At 27.2% G+C, this 18,793-nt stretch overlaps 3 protein-coding genes across 8 annotated transcripts in view; 2 read left to right on the plus strand and 1 right to left on the minus strand.

Annotated features, from left to right (window-relative positions):
• LOC136083983 (TNF receptor-associated factor 5-like) overlaps positions 1-18,793 on the minus strand; it is a 146,431-nt gene that overhangs the window by 69,600 nt on the left and 58,038 nt on the right. The window lies entirely within an intron of this gene.
• LOC136083982 (uncharacterized) lies at positions 9,964-12,252 on the plus strand. The gene is made up of 2 exons (XM_065803962.1): positions 9,964-10,098; positions 10,215-12,252. The coding sequence occupies exon 2, from the start codon at positions 10,232-10,234 to the stop codon at positions 12,206-12,208; it is 1,977 nt and encodes a 658-aa protein (XP_065660034.1). The 5' UTR covers positions 9,964-10,098; positions 10,215-10,231; the 3' UTR covers positions 12,209-12,252.
• On the plus strand, positions 12,691-16,344 carry LOC136083984 (uncharacterized). Of its 2 annotated transcripts, XR_010640260.1 has the most exons (7): positions 12,691-13,078; positions 13,236-13,358; positions 13,769-13,804; positions 14,092-14,211; positions 14,311-14,424; positions 14,658-14,729; positions 15,061-15,118. XR_010640260.1 is itself a non-coding variant. In XM_065803968.1 (5 exons), exons 2-5 carry the CDS (start codon positions 15,149-15,151, stop codon positions 16,322-16,324), a joined length of 615 nt encoding a protein of 204 aa, XP_065660040.1. In that variant the 5' UTR covers positions 14,658-14,729; positions 15,061-15,148; the 3' UTR covers positions 16,325-16,344. The 2 variants fall into 2 exon arrangements, 1 of the variants encoding a protein (XP_065660040.1); XM_065803968.1 differs by lacking the exons at positions 12,691-13,078; positions 13,236-13,358; positions 13,769-13,804; positions 14,092-14,211; positions 14,311-14,424 and adding exons at positions 15,360-15,565; positions 15,755-15,920; positions 16,095-16,344 and having other exon boundaries at positions 15,061-15,161.

An 18,793-nucleotide genomic window follows, 5' to 3' on the forward strand; every position in this document is an offset into this window, starting at 1 on the left:
GATAAAAAAAAGATAAATTATGTTATTTTGTCTTCATTCAACCTTTCATTGTAAATTATGTTAACTATGTTTGTAATTAATTTACTTTTAGAAAAAAGTTGTCTAATTGTATAGAAATACCTTGAACGTCTAATATGAAAAAGACTTATTAACCAATAGTAATATGCAAAATCTAAATGGTCAAATAATTCTACTACTGACTTGGTGATTGTTGATAAAACATGATCAAAATAATATAAGACAAGGGGAGTCATAATAAAAAATAAATAAAAATAATCGAGAAATAGTAAGAAAAAAAATATAGAATTTATTTAAAAAGGTAGTGATGGTGATATTTATGGTGTGTAGGATCTTTTGTGTAGTAGTACTCTGCATTAGTCATGGCATTGTTGTCTGGCAAAATGTCTTTTTCGACATATTTAAATTTAATTGTTTATATTTGTTGTTATCACATACCAATATTTTACTTTTACACGTATTAAAAACTGTATTTATAGTATGTATGTTCATATCTTTAAAATTTAAATATATATGCAGTTGTTTTATCTCATGTTTGTTAAAAGCTTATGCCTATAATCTTAATTTTATTACTGTAGTTTAGTAGTCGTGTCGTTTCACTTTGATTTTTAAAGTAGTTTTAATTAGTAGCAAGGCTTTTCTGAATTTGAAAAAGCGCTTTCTCAATATACATGCTGTCATTCGAGAAATATCTAACAAACAAGTTAAACTTTTTACTTTTTGAAATTTATTTATTGTTTATTACTTTAGAAATATTAGAGAAAATAAATTTTAATAGCAATATTAAGATCGAATTATAAAAGAGTTAAGTATAGAAAACAGTTTAGAAAATTTTATATTACCTTTTTATTAGATAAAAAGTAAAATGGATCGCCCCTTCTAATTTTTTATTTATATAATTATTTTGTTTGTTTTAGCTTTTTTATATGCTTTATTTTTGGTTTGTTATAGCAGTTTTGTTTTTATTTAGCTTATATTTTATTTTGTAGAAAGAAATTAGGTGTATGGAAAAGGCCATACTATTTATTATGCACTTTTTTGCACTAAAAAAGTTACCAAAACATTATCACGAAATTGTTTATTAACACTTTTAAGTTAATTTATTTAGGAAAAAAGTTTTATGAAGTCCTTAATTAATATAATTCAAATATGCATAGAATCCTATCATTTCATACCTTGATTATTATGTTCATTATTATTTTATTTCTGTGATGCTTATACCTTTTTTTTTTTCCTTTTTTAAAAAATTTAGAAAAAAAAATTAAATTTAGAGTCAACACTGACATTTTATTGTTTATAAAGGTTAAGTTTGGTTTTAAGGATTTTAGTTCTTTTTTCTGCTTTACTTCTTCTTTATTCAATAAGTATTTGGTTGAAATTGAATATGATTATAATTTGATATTTTATTAGGAGATATGTGTCATTTTTTATAAACATATAAATAAATCTTTTTAAATTATTTTTACGTTATTTTTAAATTTTTTGTTTGCGCAATTTAGGTTTTATGTTTATTGTTTGCATATATGTTTATATTATATTCAAAGTTAAAAAGTTTTTGATAAATATGTGTATGTGGTATTATGTGTTATATAATTGTTTTATTAATGCGTTTTTAATAGTATAAAATGTGTTTTATCTAATGTGTATATAATTGTTATAAGAGATGTTAATATATGTTATATAAAGTTAAATAAATATGTTGTGTTTTATAGTTAGTATATATGGTTATATTGGACGAGTGAATCATTCACTCGTCCAACAGCTGTTGGTAAACATATGTATATGTATATATATATATATATATATATATATATATACATATATATATATATATATATATATATATATATATATATATATATATATATATATATATATATATATATATGTGTGTGTGTTTATGTATGTATGTATGTATGTATGTATGCATGTATGTATGTATGTATGTATGTATGTATGTATGTATTAAACATATTCATTTAAAATTTCTTTTAACACTACTTTGTCATTATCGATTCATTATAGTTATTAGCACCTTACAACTTAAAATTTACTTGCTTATATCTTTTTTTTAAGGTTAGTATGAAACTTTAGATTTTTTGCATTATTATTTTAACTTAACCTTCTTTCAACCATATATAGAAAGTACTATGCTTTATATGGTTTCACTTACATATTTAACTTTTCAGAGTTTCAGAGAAAAGTTATGATCCAACTTGATGAAACAAAAACATTTTGGTAGACAGAACTGCCCAGTTTTTTAAAGATCCAAAAGAGAGTTTTAAAGAATGTAAGAGTTCAGAGGAAATTAATGTGTTGAAAAGAAAAATTGCACATGGAGATATCCAATACATCACTTATGTATGCATGAACTTAATGTTTATAGTTTAGGAATTGTTTGTAAACTACGCAACGCTAAATTTCCCCATTAAACAAAACGAAAGAGATTGTAAGTTTTCTCTCGCAGAGCCAGAGAAAAAAATCAAAACAGCCCTATTTAGTTTAATTAAAATTGCTGCGTAAAACAGCTTAAGATCACCTACTCCTTTTTTTTAAAATAAATTTAGCGTAGCGTAATTTATGGACGATATGTTATATATTACTACAACACTTTTTTAAAATTGTCATGAAAATTTGCAATGTTTATTACATTGTTTCTTTTTAGATAAAATAGTTACCATCAATTGGCGGTAAAAATCCACCTGATACAATAATTATAACTTTTTATAATTTAAAAAAAAATTCAAATTTTAAAATGCATGCTTGACAGTATGACATTTATCATCTTTTTTATATTTGTAGTCTGACAACAGACGTAATTTTATCGGAATACAGCATAAATAGTCTTAAGAAGAAAAAAAATTTTGAAGAGTTGATAAGACTATGTAACGTTATTACTGATAATCTCATTAGCTTATTATTGTGTTTGATTAGCTTTTAAAATCAAAAATGATGTTTTGATAAATAAAATTTAAGTTTTTTAAATATTTTTTTGGCTATGGATCATGACATGTATTCAAGTATATTTTATTTTATAATCTTATTGAACTATGAGTTGCTTTTATTAGATGCTGCTTTAAAGCCAAATAAAAACTTAACCAAATGGATGCCATGCAAACCATTGGGAGGGTAAGGGTTTGTCCATAAATTACGTCACACTGAAAGGGTAGAAAGGAGGGTTTTCAAGGTTTTGTGACGACTCATATAAAACTAGCAACTTAAGAGGTACGATTTTGTGACAAGAGATGAATGTTGAATGAAGAATGAAGGTAGAAAATTGCGTTACTTAATTTTTGGACAACCTCTAATAAGGCATTCTTCTGACTGATTAAAAAGAACATTTACTAATATTGATATCAATCAAGGATGAAAGTGAAGATGCTGAAAATAAGTGTATATATATATATATATATGTATATATATATATATATATATATATATATATATATATATATATATATATATATATATATATATATATATATTTATATATATATATATATATATATATATATACATATATATATATATACATATATATATATATATATATACATATATATATATATATATATATTTATATATATATATATATATATATATATATATATATATATATATATATATATATATATATATAATTAGTAAATAAACACTTATCTAACTTTTATCTTCGACTTGAAGTTTCCCCATTGCTGGATCATCAGGAAGAGTTACTAAATCTAAAAAAAAATTCTATTCATAGAAAAAGAAATTTTACAGGAAGTTATAAATTATTATAAAAAAATTTTTAATTACTATATTTTTTTTGTTAACGGGAAGTTACAGAAAGTAATTATGAAATAATTTTCTTTGGAATGGGGAGAGTTTTATTTGGTCATTTGTTTTTATAATTTTTTAAGAGGTATTTATTTTTGTGCCTATATTTAGAAATTAATTCAGATTTTTTATTTAATAAATTTTCTTTATTTAAATGAGTAATTATTTCAAATTTTTCTTGCAAACATAGCATATATTTTTTGGAAATGTTATTATTGGCAGGGGCAGATTTTAGAACAGACCATTGTAAATTAAAATTTTTATTTTTTCTTTTAAATCCCAAATATATTTTGACAGCATAGTCTCTTTTGAATATTTTTTGTGTTTAAACGATTGTTTGTGGTTGGCATAGCGTTTTTTCCATTCCCCCTCGGTTATGCCAATATATTGTTTATCAGGGTTATTTTGTGAGGAAACAATGCACTTGTAAATTACATAATTCGAAAGGCATTTTCCATTTAGAATGCAATATATTTTTTGTTTACAATTACAATAATCAGTGTTTTTTTCTTTTATATGTTCATTTTTATTAATTAACGCGTAGTTGTGGCCTTTTTATGACCAAATTAAACTATCCCCATTCCAAACAATATTATTTCATAATTACTTTATGTAACTTCCCGTTAACAAAAAAAATATAGTAATTAAAAAATTTTTTATAATAATTTATAATTTCCTGTAAAATATTTTTTTCTATAAATTGAATTTTTTTTTGAGATTTAGTAACTCTTCCTGATGATCCAGCAATGGTAAAACTTCAAGTCGAAGATAAAAGTTAGGTAAGTGTTTTTTACTAATTAATTATTGCTCTGTTCTTTAAGATCATTGAGCACTCTATTTGTAAAATACACTAACATAATTTACATATATATATATATATATATATATATATATATATATATATATATATATATATATATATATATATATATATATATATATATATATATAGTGATCGACCGAAACCGAAATTTGAGCCGAAACCGAAAGTACCGAAATTTCGGTTATATGAAGCCGTAGCCGAAACCGAAACCGAAATTTCGGCCGAAATTTGATAATGAATGTTTAAAATCCCTGAACCTTTTATGATCACCAAATTAAAGAAAAAAAAAACTATTTTACATATATCTAGCCAATCACCATGTAACATAGTTTGATAAAAACTCTAATATGTCAAGACATTTCAATAATTAAAGGTAATAATTAAAGTTTTTTCTCTGCGAACAACATGTTTTTTCATGTTTTCTGGCAAAAGTATGTTTCTTTAATTTGAAAGAATTTCTCCAGCAGTTAAAAACAACCTTTTAACTTCGGCAGATGTTGGTGGAGGTCTAAGGAATCTCTTTGCTACTTTTGCCAAGCCAAACTTTGCTTTTAATGTTGTTTTCTAATATAAATTTATAAAACTTTTTTTTTTTTTGTGTTATTTAGGTGCCCCAAAAAGACCTATAGGTCTTGTTACAGAGCACCGCGGAAGTCCATTTAACCAGGAAGTTCACGCCTCCTTCATTACCGTGACGCTATAATATATCCAAAGCTCGTTTTGAGCCTGGATCTCCTGCTTAAAAGTCAAGCGCTCTAACCACTGCGCCACGGTCGCACAAGAAACTTCAGAACTTCCTTAAAGTTTGAATCAAATTTTGAGATTTATAGAGCTGCCAGTAGTTGTATTGCTTTTTCAGATTTTTTTGAGTAAAACACTTCTTAAATGTAATGAAAGTCCGCTAAGTGATTGAAGATTTGGATTGTGTGAGAAAAGTTTCTCAGTGCTAAATTTTACAATGGAAAATAATCGATAAAAAACGGGTTTATGGAATCATTTTACCGTGACAGTTAGTGATTTCAAATACGGAACTTGGAATTTTTCAAATTGCAAGTTCCGTATTTGAATTTGACAAAATTTATTTGAATTGAACAAATAATATTAAACAACAATAGACTTTAGCCTTCAGAAAAAAACATACGTTTTTTGGTTATGAATATTCTTACGTCTAAATTTTAGGCTTTGTGAACTTTTGTCCTTTTTTTATAAGTACTCGGTTACTACATACTTCAATATAGTCTTTCTTGCATTTTTAGTTAGGAGTTAACGACCTGATGTGTTCCAAATATTGACCAGACTTTTGCTTTAGTTACAAACATTAATTAAAAAGTGCCGCGGTCAAGGATAACATGGAGTTAATGTCGTGAATGACATTAAATTAAAAGTTAAAAATTGTGATATTCAGTCAGCTGCGCTGAATATCACAATTTTTAATTAACATCAACCGAACTGGCAATCTTAGTTTAAATATGGTTGTAAACTACGCTGTTTCTGGTTTCAGAGAAGAAAATGATTTTTTTCTAATTTTACAAGACATTTTCATCTTTTTCAACAACAGTTATAAATAATAGAATTTGTCAGGGTTGTTATCTGTCAAATATGTCTGAGACATATTTTCTGCCGACATAAAATATGTCCCACATATTTTCTATCAACATATTTTGACATAATTTTATGTCTGAATTATTTTCTGCTGACATAAAATATGTCAGACATATTTTCTATTGACATATTTTGACATAATTTTATGTCTGAATTATTTTCTGCTGACATAAAATATGTCAGACATATTTTCTGTCGACATAATTTGACATAGTTTTATGTCTGAATTATTTTATGCTGACATAAAATATGTCAGACATATTTTCTGTCGACATATTTTGACATAATTTTATGTCTGAATTATTTTCTGCTGACATAAAATATGTCAGACATATTTTCTGTCAACATATTTTAACATAATTTTATGTCTGAATTATTTTCTGCTGACATAAAATATGTCAGACATATTTTCTATCGACATATTTTGACATAATTTTATGTCTGAATTATTTTCTGCTGACATGAAATATGTCAGACATATTTTCTGTCGACATATTTTGACATAATTTTATGTCTGAATTATTTTCTGCTGACATAAAATATGTCAGACATATTTTATGTCGACATATTTTTACATAATTTTATGTCTTTGCAATCAATTATGCTTCATAAAACTATTACTTTAAACCCTATAAGCAAACATCCGATGTTTCATAAAGGTCTTTTTCTGCCCTTTTTAGCGATGTATCATTTGATAGTATTGACTAATATTGGCATTTATTGACTTATTTATTGATTATGACTTATTTATTGATTATGACTAATATTGACATTGATAGTATTGACTAATAATGACTAGTATTGAGGCATCATTTGATAGTATTTGATAGTATTGATTAGTATTAGCGCTTTCCCTTATTAGAATGTAAAAACCATCTCAAGCTGAGTTTTTATTACTAAAAGTGGTTTTAATTAGTATGACTAAACTTAAAATATTTCTTTGATTAAAATAATAATAAAAAAAAAACTTTTACAGTTATTTTTAATTATTAGTTGATCCTGAAATAGATTTCATTATGAAAAACTGAATTCAAAAGATTTCAAAAAAATGGTTCACAGAATTTCAAAAAATTCGTGCCAAATTAAATTCATTTAAGCTGAAGAATTTGAAATGTTTCACATAAGTTATATTCAGCTCATTAAATTCATATTAAGAAGACTAACCGGTAATAATTTATAACTAATTACGAATAATATACTTTTAGTTATAATAGTTATGATTTATTTAACAAAAAAATAATTGACAATTGCATTATAACAGCATAATTAACTGCCATAAACTTGCATAAAATGTTTTGAGTGAAATATATATTGGAATAATTATTTTTTTTCGTTTTCCTTACGATTTAAAGTCAAAAATGGCGAATAATTTATTGAATGAATCAACTATTAGTTAAAAATAACTAAAAATATTTTTTTTTAAATATTATTTTAATCAAGAGAATAATTTTAAGTTTAGTCATATTAATAAAAACCATTTTCAGTAATAAAAACTCAGCTTGAGATGGTTTTTACATTCTAATAAGGGAAATCGCCAATACTAATCCATACTAATTAGTACTATCAAATAATATCAAATACTATTAAAATTAGGGGTATTTGGGGTAAAGTCCCTAATATTGTCGAAAAAAAAGTTGTTCAAAAGTATGTCAACCTGAGTCTCAAAAGAAGCGTATTTTCATAGAGACTTTAAAGATGTTATTCGTTTGTAATAAGAATAAGTATTTTTTGTATTATTGCTGAAAAACATTTTGTTGACATTTTTTTAAGAGTCTTTAGCATTTTTTCAAATAATTTATTTGCCAAAAAATTTTAAGGAAAAATTTTTATATTTTCTAAAATCTCTATACTATCTTCTAAAATACGCTTTTTTTGAGACCCAAGTTGACATACTTTTGAACAACTTTTTTTTCGACAATATTAGGGACTTTACCCCAAATACCCCTAATTTTAATAGTATTTGATAGTATTTGATAGTATTTGATAGTATTAATTAGCAGCAAATTTGTTAAACTATTTTTACTTAACTCTGTAAATTAAGTTGAAATGCGCAATAAATTTGTTAGATTGATTTTTTTCTTCAAGAATATCAAACAGCAAATAATTCAGATATAAAATTATGTCAAAATATGTCCATAGAAAATATATCTTACATATTTTATGTCAGCAGAAAATAATTCAGACATAAAAATATGTCAAAATATGTCAATAGAAAATATGTCTGACATATTTTATGTCAGCAGAAAATAATTCAGACATAAAATTATGTCAAAATATGTCGACAAAAAATATGTCTGACATATTTTATGTCAGCAGAAAATAATTCAGACATAAAATTATGTCAAAATATGTCGACAGAAAATATGTCTGACATATTTTATGTCAGCAGAAAATAATTCAGACATAAAATTATGTCAAAATATGTCGACAGAAAATATGTCTGACATATTTTATGTCAGCAGAAAATAATTCAGGCATAAAATTATTTCAAAATATGTCGACAGAAAGTATGTCTGACATATTTTATGTCAGCAGAAAATAATTCAGACATAAAATTATGTCAAAATATGTCGATAAAAAATATGTCTGACATATTTTATGTCAGCAGAAAATAATTCAGACATAAAATTATGTCAAAATATGTCAATCGAAAATATGTGGGACATATTTTATGTCGGCAGAAAATATGTCTGAAAATATGTCGACAGATCTGCCAGACATATTATGTCGTAACAACTCTGGAATTTGTTATTAAATTTCAGCAGGAAGTCGGAAGTAACATTAAAAGGGCTTCCATAAAGTTATAAAGTTTTTTAAAGCTTTTTAGATATAGTAAGAACTTTAACCGAAACTTCTTTAAAGAAATTCGAAAAGAGAGGAAAAAATTGAAGCTCCAAAATTAAGGGACAAAATATCAAACTTTGAATTTGTTTTTATTTGGCTAATTTGTATCAAATAATAACAAATGTAAGTTAAGCGTTTAAAAATATACAAAAATAGTCCGTAGATCTAAATGAAGCGGCCAGATTAGTTGATATGAAAATCGAGTTTATTTATTTAATAATAACTGTGTTTAGGTACAATAACCATTATTACTGTTAATAACACTGTTTGTTGGTAAGTAGTATCTCTTTGGATTTTTTTTATTAATTCGCGACGTTAGAATTATCTTGTTCTATCTCTAAATTTTTTAGTTTTGAGATAAAATAATTAAAAAAATAAAAACTTTATGAGATGGCATAAATAAATTTTTTTTTAATTTATTTTTCTCTACAACTTTTTCACTTGTAAATTAGGTTTTAATATAGTAGAAAAACATTATTCTGAGGAAACTTTCAATAGCGCAATATTTTCAATAAGTGGAGATAGAACAAGATAATTTTAATATCGAGATTTTTTTTCTTCTTTAAGTGCCCTCCCAACGGGCATTCGCTGATTTAAAATTGGTTTAGATTACGTTTATATGACATTTACGCCGTTCTAAACGTTTAGGAATCTATTCTAAACAAGTTCTGAATGTTTAGTTAGCGTTTAAAAGCTAAATCACACAGTTTCCGTACGGAACTAATTAAGTTATATAACTTAATTAAGTTCGCACAGAAGGAGTCGGACATTTTGAATCTTTTATTATGTTTTAAAACTATAAATTTATATGAATCTTAAATTATGTAGTTTGTGGTTTAAAAAAAATAATATAACTTTTTATTTGGTAGTAACTAAATTGAGTTAACGGATGTTTTAGGGATATAATCCTTTTGATAATATTATCAATTATTTCATCAATGTTTCATAATAATAATATATATTATAAAAGGAGGATACAAATTGATAATTAGGTAATTTATAACTATGAATGGCAATTGATTTGGTTAATAACTTTGCTTTCTTTTTAATTCTATTTTATTACCTATTATTTTACATCATCTGATATTTTGTTTTATTGATTCTTTAGATTCATTCGTATGAGTTATGAGTGCAAAAGCAGAGTATATGCGAAAATATAGAAAGGTTGTTAAAGATGCAAATAGTTGCTGTGAATGTGAACCTCCTGGGTTATCAAATTCTTTAACAGATGCAGAAAATGTGTGTGGTTTATCTTCTATTTCAGATAATAGCACTAACTATATACTTAATGATTCCTATGAACTTGACAATGACATAGTACAACCTCATAGTAGTTCTGATGATGAAAATTATTGTGATATTGATGATATTGATATTGACATAATACCGCCCAATAGCAGCTCAGACGATGAACATTATTGTGATATGGAGCTTGTTGACAATGGATCTTTTCAATACAATCTAGCTCAATGGGTTGTAAATGCAAAACTCACACGTTTATCATGTAATGGATTACTAGCCTTGTTGAGAAGATATGGGTGCGAGCTGCCTAAAGATAGTCGAACTCTTTTGCAAACACCTCTAGCTATACAAGTTCAGGAAAAGTGTGGTGGCCAATACATTTATTTTGGCCTTACCAAATGTTTACAGAATGCAATAAATCACGACATTTGCAGCAATGTACTCAATCTGCAAATAAATGTTGACGGTATACCATTGTTGAGATCGTCTAAAAGGCAATTTTGGCCAATTCTCTCTGCTGTTAATCATAATTCACCCATGATTGTTGCTTTATATCAAGGAGATAGTAAGCCAAATTCTGTTAATGAGTTTTTAAAGGATTTTATAGATGAGTATAAGTTTTTAAAGTGTAATGGTGTCACTCATAATGGTAAAAATTACACAGTTATTTTGCACTCAGTTATTTGTGATGCTCCTGCAAGATCTTTTCTGAAAAATATTGTTGGTCACAATGGCTTGCATGCATGTGAACGTTGTCTTGCTGTTGGTACGTCAACTAACAGGCAAACCACGTTTGTTTCTCCTGATTGCTTCAATGCTGGAAGGCGCACAGATGACAGTTTTAAAAATCTTGAATTCCTAGGAAGTCATCAACATGGAGCTTCACCTTTAAATGAAATAACAGACCAATGTATCAGCATATTCCCACTTGACTATATGCATTTGATCTGCTTAGGTGTCATGCGTCGTATACTTCAAGCTTTGAAAAAAGGTGATAGAAAAGTTAAGTTAAGCAACAATAACATATTGCAAATTTCGGAAAACCTTTTGGATCTACGAAAATGCATACCAAGTGAGTTTGCTAGACGCCCTAGATCTTTATTGGACCTAGATAGATGGAAGGCCACTGAATTCCGGCAATTCTTATTATACACAGGGCCTGTTGTCTTGAAAGGAATTTTGGATCCTGAGCGTTACAAACATTTTTTAACACTTTCTGTCGCTGCATCAATTCTGCTCACACCATCAAACGACAGAAGAAATAACATGTTGAACTATGCCAAAGATTTGCTTAGACATTTTGTTGAAAATTCTCAACAATTATATGGTAATTATTTTGTTGTGTATAATATTCATCATTTGCTGCATATAGGAGATGATGTAGAATTTTTTAATTCACCGCTTGATAATATCAGTGCTTTTCCCTTTGAAAATTATTTGCAAACGTTAAAGAGATATGTGAGAGGTTCTTCAAATCCTGCTGTACAAGTAGCAAAAAGAATTCAAGAATATGAAAACGTCCATAAATACTCTGACATTGCAAATGCAACAAACCCAGTTTTTAAATTATCAACAGCGTATAGAGATTCGTTTGCTCAACTAAAAAATAGACAGTTTGTAGAAATATATGAAGTTCAAAAAGATTCATGTATGTGTTATATATTCAGTTTTGCTAATTTGCATCCATTCTTCATTGAGCCATGCTCCTCTGACCTCCTAGACATTTATTTTGTGAACAATCATTATAAGCATTCAAAATCAAAAAATGTGAAGTTTACAGAAATTGAGAGAAAGGTTCTAAAGCTTCCCTGTAATGGCGGTTTTGTGTTGATGCCTCTTCTTCATTCAAAAGAGTGTTAAATTATTTTACTAATTATTTTATTATGGTTATCACTCTTATTTTATTATGGCTTTATCACTCTAATTAGTTGTTATTATGTTTTATGTACATATGTTTAATATGCTTAATATGTTTTTTAATTTAATGAAGATGTTTAATTGTATATTAGCAATAGGACTGAATTTCTTTAGCTATATATTTTTTATCTTACTATTTATATCATATTCATATTCATATCAGCTATATATTTTTTATCTTCATATTTAGAGGAAGTCTTTTTTTTTTTTAATTTTATTGGTGCAAGTCAATTTGTTAATCTATTTAAGTTATATTAGATTATGAGTATATTTTCCTTTGTTTTTGTTTTAACTTTTTAATATTTAAAAAAATATTATTTTGCTTTGATTTCATTTACTTTTATTGTAAATCTTAACATTAATTATAATAATTAAAAAGATATTATTCTTTTAGATTTTAAAGAGTAATAAATATATAGAAAATTTTTTATAACGTTCTCTTCTGCTAATAATTTCTCTTGATGTCTTGTTTAGCTGGAGCAAGTGTTAATAATAATAATAAGTAAACAAATATATCTATAAAATAGTATTGTATAGTATGTATTAGTAAATGGCTAAACTTATTTAAAACACTTTTAACACAGTTTTTACAAATAAAAAGAGTAATAACATTTTAGCAAAATGTCATATCACCGGGCTGTTTGGTAGAAGACAATCGTGAAGAAGAAGGAGTCTTGCCTTCCGCATGGGTGCAAGGAAAAGTAGTGATGTGGCCACCATCCAAAATGAATGCGTTTAAGTTAATGAAGGAAGGGGTAAAACCTAATGAAAATTGGCGGCTTTTTAGACTAATAAAAATAAAAATTACGTCAGGTTTGGTGTTTATTTTTTGACAACAGCTTCATATATTATTGAGTTGTTATTTTTTATAATTTACATTTGTAAAATGTTAAATAATTTATCCATTACTTGTTAAAAAAATTTACTTGGCAATATCTGCTTTGGATAAGTTTTGTTATTTATTTTACAGATTGCTACGAGGATTGTAATAGTTACAATTTAACAACAGAAACTGAAGAAGAGGATCAGCTGAAGAATGATCAGCAGTTAACAAAAAAGCGCAAGCGTGCTGACTTTGCAACTTTTTTTGAAGGTTCTTTTTAATTAGTTTATGTTTATATCATCATTATTGTTTTAGCGTCCTTGTTTCCGTGCTTGCACGGGTTGGACGTTTCTCATAATGCCATTTCTCCAACATACACTGTCTTGAACATCTTCTTTCCTTAAATGTAGCTTTTTCATATCATCTGAAACACACTCTTTCCAAGTTATTCTGTTTCTACCTCTACCTATTTCTCCTGAAACTTCTAACTATATAGATAATAATGTTACAAAATATATAAACTGCCAAATAATACATAAAAAATATAATAACTACCAAGTAATTAATAATTTATAATTTTGCATTATTCTAATTGAAATAAAACTTATTTTTTCATTTGGAGTTAATATTACTAACGCTAATTTATACAATTATATTAAAACATTTTTTTTATAATTTAGGCGAGAAAGAAGTAGATGTTAATGTTAATGCAAAAAGTAAGAATATTGACAAGTTAGCTAATTTGTTACAATAAACATAATAATAAGTATGATGTAAGTAGGAGCAAAGAAATAATATTTATAATCAGAGCTTTGATGTTGGTGCTACCAACAGGTAGTAATTTTATAAGAAGTGGAGCAGTAGCTGAAGTATTTGAACCTCTGCCTTAAGCCCTGGTGATAATAATAGCCATAGCATTATTATGTGTATGTGTTTTTTAATAAAACAGTTATTTATAATAATTTTTTACATTTACTGTAGTTGTAATTTATTTTTAAAATAGTCAAACTATCTGCATTTCCACAGCCACCTGCTAAACTAAGCAAAATGTTAGCATTAAACAGTTCGTTGAACAAAAAGATTGTGGATATGGTACCACAAAATTTCAAAATTGATCAAGCATGTAAGTTGTCTTTATTAAATTGTCTTTATTTCTTTGAATACTAATAGTAATTTGTTACGATTATATCTCAAACAATATAAGTTAGGATTTACATTTTAGATAAACCTTCGCCGCTTCAACAGTCACCTGGTCTCTTAAGCAGTAATTCCAAGATACCTTTATTCTAATCAAGCATGGCTACAATAACAAAAGACAATAATATTGATCAATCAAGTAAGATGTCTAAATTTATATCTTTGATATAGACCTTCTTCACTTATAGATTGACCTAGTAATTTTTATTACTTATGAACATATTTAGTGTCATTTTCCTTTTAAGATAAACGTGCAAAGCAATTTTTTTAATTAATTTACATTGAAAATAACTTTGCAAGCATAATTTAACTATATAGTTGTTGACATTGTAGCTAACCAATCAGCCCTATCAAACTCTCTTTTTTTGTTAGCCCGGATATTAAATTCAAAGATACCAATATACAGGCGCAGAGCTGCCATATCGAAAGACAATGTACTATCAAGTAATATTTAATTTTTCACTTTAATTGCATTTATGATTTTGATTTATAAATTATAATTATTAGGTTTATTCAAGATTTTTACCTAAAGAAACCATTATCTCATTTTGTTTTAGTACCATTTATGTCTCTCAAACACTCTCAACTTATTTTGATATTAGTTAATATTTGTATATAGTATGTTGTTGTATAGTATAGTAATTAAGGTCTGACGTATAAACTGCAAAAATGTAATGTTTTATAAAAAAAAATATTTATAAATATTAAATATAATGCTTTTTATATATAATATATATTTAAAAAGCCTGTACTTGTATCGTTATTTTTATTGCAGTGAAACTCTCAGTACCACCTTTTCAATTGAATAAAAGTTTCATTCAAACAAGATATTGAGTGTATTAACTGCTCCTCAAGAAAATGAAATGGATAATAGGAGTAAGATATCAAACCTTATTTATTTACATATTATTTAATAACATATTTTCTAATTTGAGTGCTTTTTTTTTACGGTGGACACTGCAGTTGCCCTGCAGTTAAGCAAATTATCTGTTATCAACCTATAACTGCAAAATATGGAAAGTTATAAGTTTATTTTTTTTATTTTTATTATATAAATAAATTTATATTTTACAGAGTTTCAGCGAAAAGTTCTCTATCAATTATCAAATATGGCCAACGAAATTAAAGTTTTACGGATAGCAGTGGAAACGATGACGATACCAAGTTTAGAGCCTGTTGCTCAAGTCCATCTAGAGGTTATTGGTGGAGCTATTGGAACATTGGATGGGTACAGTAATTTAGAGGAGCAATGTGGAGTTCTTGCTAATCGAACAATTTTAGTAAGTGTATAGCTAAATATTTTTATCTTTACTTTCAGTAAAGACAACCAGAAAAGTTTTAAACGTATATAAAATGTTATTTTTGATGTCACAAAATATATTTTACTTTTACTAAGGTGGATTGACTTTTATTCTAATTGGAATCTTATATCTAATAAAATGTAGCGTTTATGAATAATTTCTTTGTAGATTCGCCTTCTTTCACGAATTGGAGGATCATCAATTAAAGATACTTCAAAGAATCTATTGAAAAGACTTTTTACAAATTTTGTTATGTCTCATTTGAGTATGGATGGAAAAGGTTCTCTGAGAAAGCTTCCGTTTAGAGACACTGCTCTGTGTCAACTTGTTGTCGGTAAAATATGTGTATTTTTTATTTTTTTAAATAAAATTAAATTTAAATTCAGTGTAATTTATATCTACTCAGTGTACACTGTACTAGTTTAACAAAAATTTAAATCTATAAAACTATGGCTTTATAAAATTGTTGAATAAATGATTTAGATTGAGTTATTTTTATTATTTGTAGAATGTGTTTTGAAACGAGATTGTACGTCTTCTGTATCAGAAATACATTCGTGTATTGGTTCCCACCTTAGAATGGCTCCCTTCCGATTAGGTGGAACTGGGAAAGGCTATGCACATATTTTCAGTTTTCAGGACGCAGAGGCTGGTTTGCTTGATTCCACCAAAGACGACGCTGATCGACCTGGAGACGATTGTGATGATGACGATGATGATGACGATAATGCAATATAATACTTAAAAATTTATGTACATTTGTTTTTGACTAATATATAAAAAAAAAATATTTTTAACGTTTGATTTGTTTATGACTTAGATAACGCGCTGCAACGTTTAACTTTACGGCGCTAATTTATTTAAAGAAGCACAAATTAAAGAAATTTGAATTTATAAAATTCGGAATGCTTTCAAAACGAAAGATTTAGATTGAATTTAAAGAACATTTAAAACTAACCATTTAGATATAGTTTAAATGCGGTAGTGGTGTAGTGGTAAGAGCGCTCGCTTTGTAAGCGAGAGGTTCGGAGTTCGACTCCCACCACGTCCCTGGAAGTACCGCCGTCAACTTAGTTTCTCCGCGCAGCTGCCTTGCTTGGCAAGGTTCGTGTTTCGGAGTTAAAGAGTTGAGAGAGGGTTGCACCACGAAAAACAACTAAAAAATAAAAAAAAACAAAAAAAATGAGTAGCCTCCTCGACTGTAGTGGCCCCCCTCGGGCCTTGGGGAGGTGAATAATCTTAAAAAAATGGAACATTCGATTGACCTACGTTCTAGATCGAAACTAAATTAAATCTAAACGTTTAGAAAGAACACTAACTAAACGTTGATTAAATGTTCCAATGCCCGTTGGGCTACGAAGACCTTACGGTCTTATCACAGAGCACCGCGGAGAAGCATTTAATAGGAAGTTTACGCCTTTTTCCCAACCGTTGTCGCAAAACTTACCCAGAGGTGGGGATTGAACCACGGATCTTACGTTTCTGAGGCAAGTGCACTACCACTGCGCCACGGCTGCACAAATCGTCCACGAAGCATAATATTATGACATCTTGTATATAAAACTATTGAATAAGGTTGGTATTCTGAGTTAAATTATCTACATAAATTACCCTTTCGTAAAATTTTATTAGGTCAATGCGGTTTTTTATTCAAGAGCTGTTAATTTAAAATAGGTTAGTCTTGTTTCATAGTTTTTTCCTTAAAAACGTTTTGTTGGTTATGCTTTAATATGTATTTTTTCGTTTTTTTTTTATCTTGTATAAGTAAACTTACCACACCGATGTTGTGTTGTTTAGATGCGTTCTTTCAAGAGAGGTGTATAATGGTTTAGACGCGTTTATATCTACGTTTTTAAATGAATGTTTTATTATTGTTAATATTTTATAAGCTTTACTGAACATATAACTAGCATGAATAGACCATTATAAGTCTTTTGAAACCTAAATCTTTTTCCATTTTTGTTTCAGGTTTTTAAACTCTGTTTAACATCTAATCATACATTGTGTATATGATAACTACTATCTTTGCTACCAACATGCGAGCGTTTAGATTTGCTAACGTTAAATTTTATAAGCCTTAGTTTGACCATGTCATTAATTTGTTTTGAGTTTTTTCTATATTCAATTATTTTGAGTCGTATATCCGAAAATGATCTAATTATGTTAATTAGTTTTAAATAACCAGTATACATTTTACACTTAGTTGAAAACTCATTCGGTAAGTCGTTTATCTAAACAGTATACATAAACGGACCAAAGACAGAGCTTTGTGGCACTCCACCTGCAACTGGTAACCGATTTGAAAATTCACTGTTCCAGATATCAGGTTGCACTCTTTTACATACAAAATCATTGCACTATCTAAGTGCTTTACTGTTAAATTCATAACTGGTTAGCTTAAAACATAATCTGTTGTGAGGTACGGTATCGAAATTGATGGATGACAGTACCTGTGACAAATACTAGTGCGCAAAGGTTTAATAATAATTGTCGCGTTAAAGAACTTAAGATCTTTTACTACCGTTTTTTAACTAAACTTAGCGTTGTGTAATATTTAGAGAATCCCTAAGTTGGGTTTTTGTCTTTTTTTGCTTACGTATGTAAGATACGTACTAATCCTTTAGCTTTAATAAATAGAAATTTTAATATTAAATTATGAAAGTTTCCATACTTTAACCAGATTTAAATAGTTCCGCGTATTTAATGCAAAAAGAGGGAGGGGTTGGTTGCAGTTTTGTTCCAAGTCTAATAAACGAGAGGGAGGGCGGACGGACGCCATCTTGATGAAAGGGTGGATGGAAAATAATTTCTTAAATCTAATTTAACAATAACTAACAATTGTAAAATGAAAAAAAAAATGAAAAAGCCAGTAGCTATTCGAAATCTTAAAATCCAAATTATCATCTTTGTTTATATCTAGTGCGGTTTGCGCTTAAATGCGAAAATTTTAACAACTTTTTCATCTTTTCCTCGAACTTTTGCTTTATAGGTCAACAATTTTGAAAGCATGATTACACAGAAAATTTTTGTTTATATAGCTGACTGATAAAAATAAAAAATATTAGGTTTGTAGATACTTTTAAACACATATAACCGCAACCATCGAAAACTATATCAAAGAACGTTGAGAATTGCAACATTGGTGTAATATTTATTAATAAAAGTAACCATTATTGTTATTTAAAAAAAATTGCACAATTTATTTTG

This window comes from Hydra vulgaris, chromosome 08 (assembly GCF_038396675.1).
Source record: "Hydra vulgaris chromosome 08, alternate assembly HydraT2T_AEP".
Taxonomy (NCBI): Eukaryota; Metazoa; Cnidaria; class Hydrozoa; order Anthoathecata; family Hydridae; genus Hydra; species Hydra vulgaris.